Genomic DNA, 12,039 nt, shown 5'->3' with positions numbered 1-12,039 from the left:
GAGATCTGTTTTTAGACTTTATAGCTTAATTTCTTTGTCTCAGTTTTCACATCTGTAAAGTGGAATAAAATTAATGGTACCCATGTTACACGGGTTTAGGGTATTAAATGACTTATAAAATGTTTGAACAGCTCCCCACACCCTAGTCCCACATCTAGGATTTAGTGATGTGTTGAAAGCTATGTTCAAAATGCTTTTTTATATGTTAAGAATCTTAAGGCATGTCAAAAAGCATCTTGAAAGACAATCAGTAGTCATTGTTCCTACCGCTCTTAACTGCTTCTCAAGACAAAATGTGACCGAGTCTTTACCCAGCTACATTCCTCTTACAGACTCTGTGGAATAGCAAATAGGTCCACAGTCCCTGATACAGAACACACAACAATCTGGAAAATAAAAAGATTTCAAATTTGATGGCAAGACCTAACCTAAGGCTTTTTATATAATCTTTATTTTTCCCACATAATGTACAAATGCATTCAGTTCACTGCAGAAATACTGTTACATGATGTTTGGTTACAGGGAGCTGACCTAAACCCTCTGGGGAGTGGGATTTCCTATATACAGAAAGTTAAGGTGTCTTAAGTTGTCCAAAAAAAAAAAAAAAACTCATGGCATTGTTCTGCATAATCATTGCTAATGCATTGTTGAAGAGTTACATTTTTTAACTTAATTTTAAGCTGTAAGCAAAATGCATCTCGAGCAATTTCCTTTACTCTTTCTAGTCCTTATAGCCAGAGCAGACAATTTGTAATCTATAATACAAAGTAGATTTTTTTTTCACTGTGATCCAGTACTCCCATTTGTCTGTGTAAAGGAAAGAAAGGCTTAATGACTATGTCTTTGTGCCAAGTTCTCAGATGTTTTCTTTTTTAACACTAAAATGAATATAGAGCTTGCAGTTTGAAAGATGCTGTTGTGTTTATAGTTGAATCTGGGTGATGGGTACGTGAAGGTTCATTATATTATGGATAACTATTCTTTTGTGTGAGTTTGAAGATTTCCATAATAAAACATTTTTTAAAAAATGGGTCTGGTTTATTTGATCTCAGTTCTGGGGTGGGAGTTAGTTAGGTAGCCATCAGGTGTTCTCTTCTAGCTTGCCCTGTACCTACAAAGCCCCCTCCATAGATAGTTAAAGGCATTTCTACTCTGGTGGCCTGAAGAAATGCTCTTCTGTAAGTTCTGTTCTATTTCTTAGCATCTGGTATTCATTAATTAAATATTTTCCAGGCACTGGCCCTAGAGCCCCTTCTTGCTTGCCTGCCCATCTCCTTACCTGTAAAATGGAAATAAGAAAGGTACTCTGCTAAATGAGCCAGAAAAATGGGAAACACCTAGAACAGAGGTACCTCGCATGTAGTGAGCAAATTGGTTTTGTTATATCTATGCTGTATAATAGGAACACAGCAACAGATTTGACGTTCCAGGAATCAGGTATCAGTGGAGCCTATGGTGAACTAATCTTGTGTAAGGCTAGGCAATGGCAAGCATTAAGGAAAGCAGGCTGGAGGTGGGTGATGGGATGTGCTGTTTTACACAGGCAGTCAGGGTAAGCATCTCAGACAAGGTGACGTTTCAACAAGCAATGATATCTGGTGCCTGTGAATCTGCCATAACACCCTTAGCTGCCTTGCATATCTCCACAGGCCTTGTAGGAGGCTGAATTTGAGCCTTAGCAGAGGGCCTCATGATCCTCTGGGAACACAGGCTTGTCAAGAGCTGCTACAAAACCATTCCCTGTTCACCTCCCTGACTACCAAGGAGGCTGTTATCATTACTTCTGGCGGTTCTGATGAGAGATGAGCACTCAATCCCCACCATTTAGGGCTATAGAACTAACTGTTAAGCTGCAGCATGAAATTGGTCCCTCAGCAAAAGACAGTCATTGGGCCCCTTTTTGTGTCACCCTATGCAAGGAACATGAGCAGTCAGCACCTGCCACTATTCTTGCTGTGGCTGTGTTTATAAGTGGTAGGCATATCAATCTAAAAAGGGTTGCTTTTATTTACCGGCCAAATCTTTCAGCCTTATGTTCCCTTTACATCTAGGGGAAGAGAATAGAAAAAGGAAGTACAACAGCGAGGTGGCTAGTGTGGCTGGAGCGGTGAGTGGAGGTGAGGTCAGAGAGGTCACTGGATGATGCTTGTCACAAATAGGAGGTCAGCTCCTTAAAATGTGGCTCTGGACTCCCTGAGCTTCAGATTTCCTCATCTGTAAAATGGGAATAGTGGCACCCACAACATTCAGTTATTAGGATTAAATGGATTTAATATTGGTAAATTACCATGAACAGTGCCCAGCACATTGTCCATGTTCAATAAATGTCAGTGGTTTTTGTTAGGGTTACAAGTTTTGTAGAGTAAAATACAGTTCATTCTTTAGCGACCATGTGATAGGGTATTTAATATGGAAAGATAGTGATAGCTCAGTTACATAAACAAGGGAGATGCAAAGTCAATACATACAGTATGACCTGTTTGTGATAGAACACGAAAAAAAGAATACATTTTTAGATGTGTCTCCCAGTTGCAAAAGAACTCCGTCTTGAAAATTATTAGTTGATGTTAAGATCCAACAGGAAGCCACTAAACCTTGTATTTCCACCTTTTCAATTCTGTTTATCCTGACATTAAGATGAAGGGTTTGAGATACATCTTCCTGCTACAGCTGACATAAAAAGATGATTCTGATAAGCCTTCTTGGGTCCAAATCTCAAAGCGTGTTTTGCCTAATAATGTCTTGTGCCTTTAGAGACCTAGCTTCCTCGGAGCATTCAAACCCTCCATCTCACCCTCAGTCACACATATAGAACGGACTCTTCTCATCCAAGGGGTGTCCAGAGGCTTATCAGTCACTCTTAAGAACCTCTGCATACGTGATCCCTGAAAGAGTGGGACTGTCAAGCCATTCGAACCAATTAAAGGACAAAAAAAGTTTAAAGAACAGAATAAATTTGCCTTCTTAGATACCAGGAGCTTAATGAATAAGGAATATCAGGGCTAGGGGAATTCACTTTAAAACTCTTAATCGTTTATTCTATGCTTCATATCTCGCTTGGCAAACGTGCTGCTTAAAGGAGATGGATGCTCTTTCAAAAGAAAGTCGTGTTTCCTTTTGTTTGAAAGTCGCATTTTTGAGCCTATTTTAAGGAAGTAATTCGCAGACTCGCCCAGTCCCTGTGGCTCTTGGACCTAATCATCCCTTGTGTATACAAAAAGTGCCAATAGGGTAGAACTTAAGGGGCGGAGCATCCGTCCTCACGCCAGAAGCTGCTGTTCCTTAGTGCGCCTGCGCGAGTCTCCCACGCCCTAGGGAGAATTCCCATAGATTCTCTCTGCGGTGAGTGGTCCTTCCTGGCAGCGAGTGGCCATCTTGCCTGGAGCCTGAGAGAGCGAGAAGAGAGACAGAAGAAAAGGGTGACAGTGATCTCAGGGCCGCCCCGGGGGCCTCAAGAGCCGGAGGCAGCCCCGGAGGTGGTTCCCTGTCCCGAGCTCTGCTCTTGGACCCGCGAAGGGAAGGCGGGGGGGAGCACGGGCAAGATGGGTGGGGAATGCCAATAAGGATTGCTCGGCGGGGGAGGGGCGTCGCTATGGCGACCGGGGATGGGCGGCGTGAGGTCTGAAGCTCCGCTCTGAGTCATCTGGGCGCTGCCCGGGAAGGGTTGGGCGGGGGTGATGGCCGGGATAACGCCAGGTGCGTTTGAGGTGGGTGGGATTTCATGACGTCCCTGCGTGGCGGGACTTGATGTCTACGGCAACGTTCGCTTAGCGGAAGGGGCGTGGCCAAATCCCTTCCCTTGGGACCTGGGAAGCTGAAGTTCGAGGTCCTTGTCCTGTAGGCTTCCGCGGGCGAACGCGCCGGAGGAGGGGTCCGGAGTTCGGGGAATGGCCGCGGTGTGGCAGCAGGTCTTAGCAGTAGACGCGAGGTGAGGCCTGGGGTCGGAGCACACGGGAGCGGAAGTTACTGTAGTGCATGCGCAATGGCGATAAGTGAGGCCGGGAGAACCTGCCTTATGCTGCTGCCTGGGCATGCCAAAGGTGAGCGTGCGCAGTAGCGGGATATGGGTACCCATCTGCAGTGAGATGGCCAGGCCAGAGGGGTCCTTAAAGAGCATGCTGGGGAAATGCCGTCAGATGCGGGCATGCGCAAAGAGGTCGCAGTGCTAGAGCCTTTGTGGGGGTGGGGGAGGGATGGAGCTCAGGCTGGTGACATCCTGTCCCCCATTATTGCCCCCAGACTTCTTTTACCATCATCACTTCCCCACTCTGACTGCATCAGTCCCCAGACTGATCCCAACACCACCCCACACTAACCCCCCATCACCATGCCAGTCTGACTTCGATCGCCATGCTACTTGACCCCTATTATTGCCTGTACTCAGTCTTCCCACACCAACCCTAGCAAAGCTGCATACTGACTTTATTGTTCCCACAGTAACCCCATTGCCCTGCCTGACCGACACCCGTGATTACTGCAGACACCCTCATCACAACACCAGAGAGAACATTCTCCCCATTACCACTCTACTTTGATGCTGATTCCTCTTGCCATCCTGACCCCCACTCACTACCACACACCTCATTCTCCTTCCCTGTCTCATGAGCTGATTGAGTCCCCTCTGTCCTGTGCCTGCCGCCTGCCGCCTCCCCTGCCTCCTGCCCTGGCAGGTACAACGCGTACCGCACGCCAACATTTCCCCAGTTCCGGACACAGTATATCCGGCGGCGCAGCCAGCTGCTGCGGGAGAATGCCAAAGCTGGGCACCCCCCAGCCCTACGTCGGCAGTACCTGAGGCTGCGTGGGCAGCTGTTGGGCCAGCGCTACGGGCCCCTCTCCGAACCAGGCAGCGCTCGGGCCTATAGCAACAGTATTGTACGCAGCAGCCGCACTACCCTCGACCGCATGGAGGTGAGCTCCTTGCCGTGCCACCTACCTTGCCGATCACCTGTCTCCATGCCTTCTCTCAACAGATTTTGGTCAAGCTCTTGTGGTGTGTCACACACTGTTCCAGGTGCTCAGGATCAGCAGGGGAGGAAAAAAGAGAGAGACAACATCCAACATAAATAAGTCAATAAACATATAATATGCAAGATAAACAGGCTGATGGACAGGCAATAAAGAAGACATATAGGTCAATAAATATACAGCAAACCAGATAACCAAGTCAATACATGCTATGGTAGTAAGATGTGCTAAGACAGAAACATAAAGCAAATGGAGGGGATTAGAAAAAGAATTGGCATGGGGGGCAGAAGGGAGCTGTATTTGATGGCAGTGATCACAGACCTCTCTGAGGAGGTGACAATTGAGGTAAGACCTCAGTGAAGTGAGAGACCATGCCAAATGGTTTTCTGGGGGAAGAGTGTTAGTTCTTTGTTCACCAAACATTTATTGAGTCTTTGCTGAGCAGGGCAAGGGCAGTTACAGGGGAGTTTACAAGGCTACTGCAGTAGCCTAGGCAAGCAGTGATGGGAGTGGTGGACATGATGAGAAGGGATCCTGGGTATAGTTTGAACACTCCGCACATCACAGGGCCTCACAGCCTGTTTCAGGATGCACCCACCTTGACCCTCTCCATTTGCAGGACTTTGAGGATGATCCTCGGGCCTTGGGGGCCCGTGGGCATCGCCGTTCCATCAGCCGCGGCTCCTATCAGCTGCAGGCACAGATGAACCGTGCTGTCTATGAGGACAGGTATGCACCAGACGCAACTGAGGTTGGGGGTTTGTGGGGAAGAGAGGGCCTACAGGGGAATAGCAAGCCAAATACTCATATCTCCCTCCTGTCAGGCCCCCTGGCAGTGTGGTGCCCACGTCGGTAGCAGAGGCAAGTCGGGCCATGGCTGGGGATACGTCGCTGAGTGAGAACTATGCCTTTGCAGGCATGTACCATGTCTTTGACCAACACGTGGACGAGGCAGGTAAGCCAGGGGGTGGCAGGTCCCATCACCAAACTTTTGCCCAAACTCCAGCAGCTACCCCTGGCACTCTTTTCTGGAATGCAAAGCCTCTTGCACACCTCAGAAGAAGAAATTAAAATCCATAAAGCCTTTTGCAAATGGAAAAGCCCTCTGCAAAGCAGTCTGCTAAATTTCAGGTACTTCGTATCCTGTGAAGGGCCTCAGAAGCTTAAAAGAGCACTTTGCAAAAGGCTTCCAGATTTGCATGTCACTTGGAAGAGTTCAAAGCCTTTGTTGAAGACAAATCCCCTTGTAAAGGGCAGAGTGGGTTAGGTAGTCTCAAGGGTTGGCAAATTGCCAAGACTTTTGTAACTAACTAAAGCATTCACTGAGATTTAGGAGCTTTGTTACATTGCAGAAGACTTTCATTTCATTACAAAGTACCTGCTAAAATATAGCTTTTGGCAGAGGGCCTTCTGGGGTTACAGCTCCCTTTATCAGTCAAAGAAAGCCCTTTACTGATCCCAGTCTGCCTTGGGCAGTGGGTTACAGCCCCCAGCACACAGGCTGGGACTTTAAAACTAAAGCATCCAGTGAGTGGGCCGACTCCCACCAATGGCTCCTTGGCCTTGCAGTCCCAAGGGTGCGCTTCGCCAATGATGACCGGCACCGCCTGGCCTGCTGCTCACTCGATGGCAGCATCTCACTGTGCCAGCTGGTGCCCGCCCCGCCCACTGTGCTCCGTGTGCTGCGGGGCCACACCCGTGGTGTCTCCGACTTTGCCTGGTCCCTCTCCAATGACATCCTTGTGTCCACCTCGCTCGATGCCACCATGCGTATCTGGGCCTCTGAGGATGGCCGCTGCATCCGGGAGATCCCTGACCCTGATGGCGCTGAATTGCTCTGCTGCACCTTCCAGCCCGTCAACAACAACCTCACCGTGGTCAGATTCCAGGGGAACCGGTCACCAAGGGCGGGAACTCTGGGTCAGGAGGGTGGGGGCTCAGGCTGTCCAAGGGAATCAGAGCATGAAGGGGTACTTCCTGGGGACAGGATGATGGCTCTAAGGCCCTTGTTGTCCCATTGATACAGTCCTACTGTGGTCAAACATGAAGGGAAACATCAGAGAAAGGGAAGTGCAGTTACTGGTCTGGAATGGTCCCACTGTGGTACACTCCAGTGGTCATCAGTACTGGATAGGGTTATAAGGTTTGGGACCCCTGTGATACTGTCAGCAGTTGTTCTCCTGTCTTCTGACTGCAGCAGGTACTGGCTGGGGAGCAGGATTATGCTTTTGAGACCTCATCTCGCCTGTCAGTGGCAGCCCCACTTGGGTCAGACTCCAGGATTGATTGGTGCAAGGGAAGCAAATTAAAAGTCTGACATGACCCTTAGTGGGTAAAATGCAGGGGAAGTTGGCAAAGCGTGAATTTATGGTCTGGGACCATTGTAATTCTATCAGCAGCTGTCTTACAAGGTTCAGGAAGGACAAGTCAGGGAGCAGGGAAAACTATTATCACAGGTCTGGGATAGCACTGTGGTGTTTAGACTACAAGGGGGCACTGACCAAGGGACAGCCTTGTGGGTTTGAGACCTCATTTAGCCCCATAGAATCTGTCCTACTCTGGTCAGATAATGAGAGGGATCGACCAGGAGGGAGATTGCAGATGAGGGTTACCTTCTAGTCTACCTGCTGCAACCTGGCTGTTTCTAGTTTCCTGGAGTGACCAGTCAGGAACAGGATTGCAGGTCACCAACCTCTTTAGTTCTATCAGCAGCAGCCCCACTGTGGTCAGCTACAAGGAGGGACTGGCTGGAAGCAGGATGATGGTGTGGGTTCCACCCACAGGTGGGGAATGCCAAGAACAACGTGCATGTCATGAACATTTCCACGGGCAAGAAAGTGAAGGGTGGCTCCAGCAAGCTGACAGGCCGGGTCCTCGCTTTGTCCTTCGATGCCCCTGGCCGGCTGCTCTGGGCAGGTGACGACCGTGGCAGCGTCTTCTCCTTTCTTTTCGACATGGCTACAGGTAAGCGAACCCCAGGTCTATGTCTGATTGCTCCCTGTCCTGCCCTCCTTGTGCCCCACCCTCAACCTTTACTTTTGCTTCCCCTTCCTCTGTTGCTGCAGGGAAGCTAACGAAAGCCAAGCGTCTGGTGGTGCACGAAGGTAGCCCCATCACTAGCATCTCCGCCCGTTCCTGGGTCAGCCGTGAGGCCCGGGACCCCTCGCTGCTTATCAACGCCTGTCTCAACAAGCTGCTGCTCTACAGGTGGGTTACCCCTGTCAGTGCTCCCCAGGGGTGGAGGGTCTACCTCCTCAATCAGACTGAAACAGAACACCTGTCTCTCCCATCCGCCCAGAGCCGTATAAGCACCAAGCACCTGTCTCTTCCATCAGATTATTTTCACTGAGGGCATCTTAGTAATAAAATAACAAGAATAATAATATCAGTAGTAGCAGTAATAGTAACAGCTAATAGTCATAGCAGTTGCTGTGTCCATGCCCTATTTGGAGCCTTTATACGTATCACCTCATTTAATCCTCACAACAGCCCTGTAAGGTAGGTAAATTATCTTTACAGATGAGCAAACTGAGGCCCCCTTAGGAGAGACCCTGTCTTTTCAATTGACCAGAGTTCCTGGAGGACAAATTCCTGTTTTCTGCCTTCATTTATTTTTTTATTAGGTTTAATATCCCTACTCACATCTGGCACATTACCAAATGCAGTTCTCAGCCAGGGCTGTACATTGTAGTGAACTAAAGAACTTGAAAACAGTAATGCCCAGTTCCCACTCCAGGCCAACTATATCAGCAGCTTTGGGAGGAATTGGGCATTGGTATATTTAAAAGTTCCCCAAGTCATCCCTGTATCTAGCCAGGCCTGAGAACCACTGCTTAGCAGGATGCTCTTTATTTTAGTATTTTATTCTTCTCCTTTTGAAACACTTTTTCTCAAGAGACATGTATACTTTTAATTTTTTATTTATGTATATACTCTTAATTATTCTGCTCAGTTCCCTCATCCTCTCCCTACTTTCCTCCTTCCTGCTGCAGCAAAGCATGTTAAGAGCTTCATACGTAACTTTCCATGTTCGGTTCTCTATCATATAATCCTAGACATGCACACACAGCCACACGTTTTTGAGGGAAGGTTACTATTTTACAGAAATGGGCTCCTTCTCCATCCTTTCCCACTTCTCACTTTTCTAACCCAGGTCCACTGCAGTAGTTTGTTCTTATTAATGACTGTGGAGTATTTCATGATGTAGATGTCCCACAATTTGTTCAGCCATTTCCTTTCTTTGTGCTGCTTTTGGAGCAGAGGCTCCCACTTACATCAGCAGAGACAGATAATGAACCATCACAAACTCACACATTAGCTCATAACTTACAGGTTTATGCCGTTGTCTCAAAACTGGATTTCATGTTTCTTGAAAAGTACTCAGGTTCAGGGGTGTGGACACAGGCTGGCCCACCAGTGGTCCCCCTTCTAGGGCTGGGGCTTCACTCTGATCTGCTGTTCCACCCTCCCCTCAGGGTAGTGGATAATGAGGGCACCCTGCAGCTGAAGAGGAGCTTCCCCATTGAGCAGAGCTCCCACCCCGTGCGCAGCATCTTCTGCCCCCTCATGTCTTTCCGCCAGGGGGCCTGTGTGGGTAAGTTCCACAGGATCAGGGTGCCTGGGTGGTTGGGGAGGGACAGGGACCAGGGCTGGTGCTGATCTGGCCTCATCATGATACAGGGATGACTCACGACTTCTCATGTCCCAACAACCTCATTTCGGGCCCCACAATTCCCAACAGCTCAGAGAACTCATGCTTTAAACACAAATCTTAGTCAGCTTAGAAACCTCACAGCCTGAGACATCAATCCCCCAAAGAGCTCAGAGACCTCCTACTCTGGCTACAGAACCCGAACAGTTAGGTGCCTTCCCATCCTTGGAGACACCACCCCTCCCAAAACTACTCTGAACCTCACCACTGGGCATAAATCCCTCCTCACCTCAGAGACTTCACACCTAGGACATCCTACTGCCTTCTAATGCCCTCTCTCTCTCACCTGGACAGTGACGGGCAGCGAGGACATGTGTGTGCACTTCTTTGACGTGGAGCGGGCAGCAAAGGCTGCTGTCAACAAGCTGCAGGGCCACAGCGCACCTGTGCTCGATGTCAGCTTCAACTGCGATGAGAGCCTGCTAGCTTCCAGTGACGCCAGTGGCATGGTCATCGTCTGGAGGCGCGAACAGAAGTAGGGTCCTTTCAGCCCTGCCATCATCCACCTTCCCACCCCCTCCTGCCTTGTGTTTGTAAATAAAGTTTCTGTGATTGTGCTGATGGCTGGCTCTCCGGTCTCTTGGAGGGGGGTGGTGGTGAAGGGCATGGGGGGGGAGGTGATGGGAGGAGTGGGAAGCTCTAGGATCAAAAATGGAATGGGGTTCATTTACTCATGTTTGTTCACTCATTCAGTAAGCATTTACTGAATATCCACTGTGTCATACACACGGTTTTAAGTGTTTTACATAGTCGCACATTCAGCAAACATTTTTGAATACCTTCCGTAGGATAGGAACTGTCTTCCATATTGGGGATGCAGCTGTGACCTAAACAGACAGAAATCCATCCCTTATAAAAACCTACATTCTAGTGGAGGCAGATGGGTGAGGGGATGGGAGGAGGCATTCTAGGCAGAAAGAAAACCAGTGTAAAGGTGCCGAGGTTGGAATGTGCCAGAAGGAACATTGTAAGGGCCACATGGTGGGCCAGGGTGTGGTTGTAGATAAGGTCAGAGAGACCACATAGTGTGGGGCTTTGTGGCCACTGTGAGGGTTTGGGCTTTTCCTCTGAGTGAGGGGTGAGTCACTGAAGGATTTTGAGCAGAGAAGAGGTGTGATCTCACTTGGTTGTTAACAGGATCCTTCTGGCTGCTGTGAAGAGAACAGACAAGGGTGAGGATGGAAACAGGACCAGTCAGGACTGCTGTAACAGTTCAGGCAAGCACTGATGGTAACTTGCACCAGGGGTGTCGGCAGCAGACAAGTCAAGGTGGGGACTGCGGTTCTATCATGTCTCATTAGACAGCTGGACTGTGCTGGTTTCTCAGGGCACTTCCTCCACACCTGGCAGGACATTGGGTTTCCCACAAGCACTGGGCAGAAGTGTTAAGTATTTGGAGCTCCAGGTTGGTGTAGGATCAACCCTAGGCCCAAAGGCTGACCCAGGGGCTCCTGCTGTGGAGTGAAGATGATGGGGACTCCCCCCATCCCCAGGGAAACCCTCAGACCAACCTGTCTCCTCCCACATCTGCCCCATGGGTCACATTCGAGTCCTGAACAGCTCAAGGACCAAAAACTGATGTTCAGTGTTTGAAGGGGGAGCTTCCCTGAGTTAAGAGAGAGCTTGAGGTATAGATAGGGAGATAAATAACCCAAATCCGTTATGAATGACCTGTCTTGTGATCCCAAAACCAAGTTACCAGAAATGTCAGAGGCTTTGGCTCTCCTTGCTTCCTTCCCTCCCAGCTCCAAATGTGCCCACATTCAGATCAGATGCATCAATGGCAACTATGATAACATTTTGAGACCTTTAGGGTCAGTCCACGTAGTCACAGAGACCCTAACCTGGCCTAGCAGTGTTGGGACACTGAACCAACACCAGCAGCATTGTTGGAAGATGTGCTGGTTTAAAAGCTGTTCTATATCCCAGAAAAGGCCATGTTCTTTTTTTTTTTCACTTTTTAATTTTATAATATAACATATATCCAAAGCAAATAAAAAAGTAATAGTTTTCAAAGCACTCTTCAACAAGTAGTTACAGGACAGATTCCAGAGTTTGTCATGGACTACCATATGATCCTCTCAGATTTTTTCTTCTAGCTACTCCAGAATACAGGAGGCTAGAAGGCATAAATATTTTTTTATCATCACAATTGACGTTTTTTTCTTTTTCTTGTGAAAAATAACATCTATACAAAAACAATAAATTTCAAAGCACAGTACCACAATTAGTTGTAGAACATATTTCAGAGTTTGACATGGATTACAATTCCACAATTTTAGGTTTTTACTTCTAGTTTTTCTAAGATACTGGAGACTAAAAGAGATATCAGTTTAATGATTCAGCAATCATATTCATTT

General features: G+C 48.2%; 1 protein-coding gene across 6 annotated transcripts; it reads left to right on the top strand.

The window, feature by feature from the left end:
* Positions 1-3,255: 3,255 nt before the first annotated feature.
* On the top strand, positions 3,256-10,236 carry WDR13 (WD repeat domain 13). Of its 6 annotated transcripts, none has more exons than XM_077145381.1 (10): positions 3,256-3,476; positions 3,842-3,928; positions 4,705-4,911; positions 5,588-5,697; positions 5,793-5,923; positions 6,538-6,845; positions 7,752-7,932; positions 8,034-8,175; positions 9,444-9,562; positions 9,974-10,236. In XM_077145381.1, the coding sequence occupies exons 3-10, from the start codon at positions 4,906-4,908 to the stop codon at positions 10,156-10,158; spliced, it is 1,182 nt and encodes a 393-aa protein (XP_077001496.1). In that variant the 5' UTR covers positions 3,256-3,476; positions 3,842-3,928; positions 4,705-4,905; the 3' UTR covers positions 10,159-10,236. The 6 variants fall into 6 exon arrangements, with proteins under 6 accessions (XP_077001496.1, XP_077001492.1, XP_077001495.1 ...); XM_077145377.1 differs by having other exon boundaries at positions 3,278-3,342; positions 4,671-4,911; XM_077145376.1 differs by having other exon boundaries at positions 3,361-3,476; positions 4,671-4,911.
* Positions 10,237-12,039: the final 1,803 nt, after the last annotated feature.

The sequence above is a fragment of the Tamandua tetradactyla genome, chromosome X, assembly GCF_023851605.1.
Source record: "Tamandua tetradactyla isolate mTamTet1 chromosome X, mTamTet1.pri, whole genome shotgun sequence".
Taxonomy (NCBI): Eukaryota; Metazoa; Chordata; class Mammalia; order Pilosa; family Myrmecophagidae; genus Tamandua; species Tamandua tetradactyla.
Note: the sequence above shows the minus strand (reverse complement) of the source record. Positions and strands in the feature narration are given on the sequence as shown.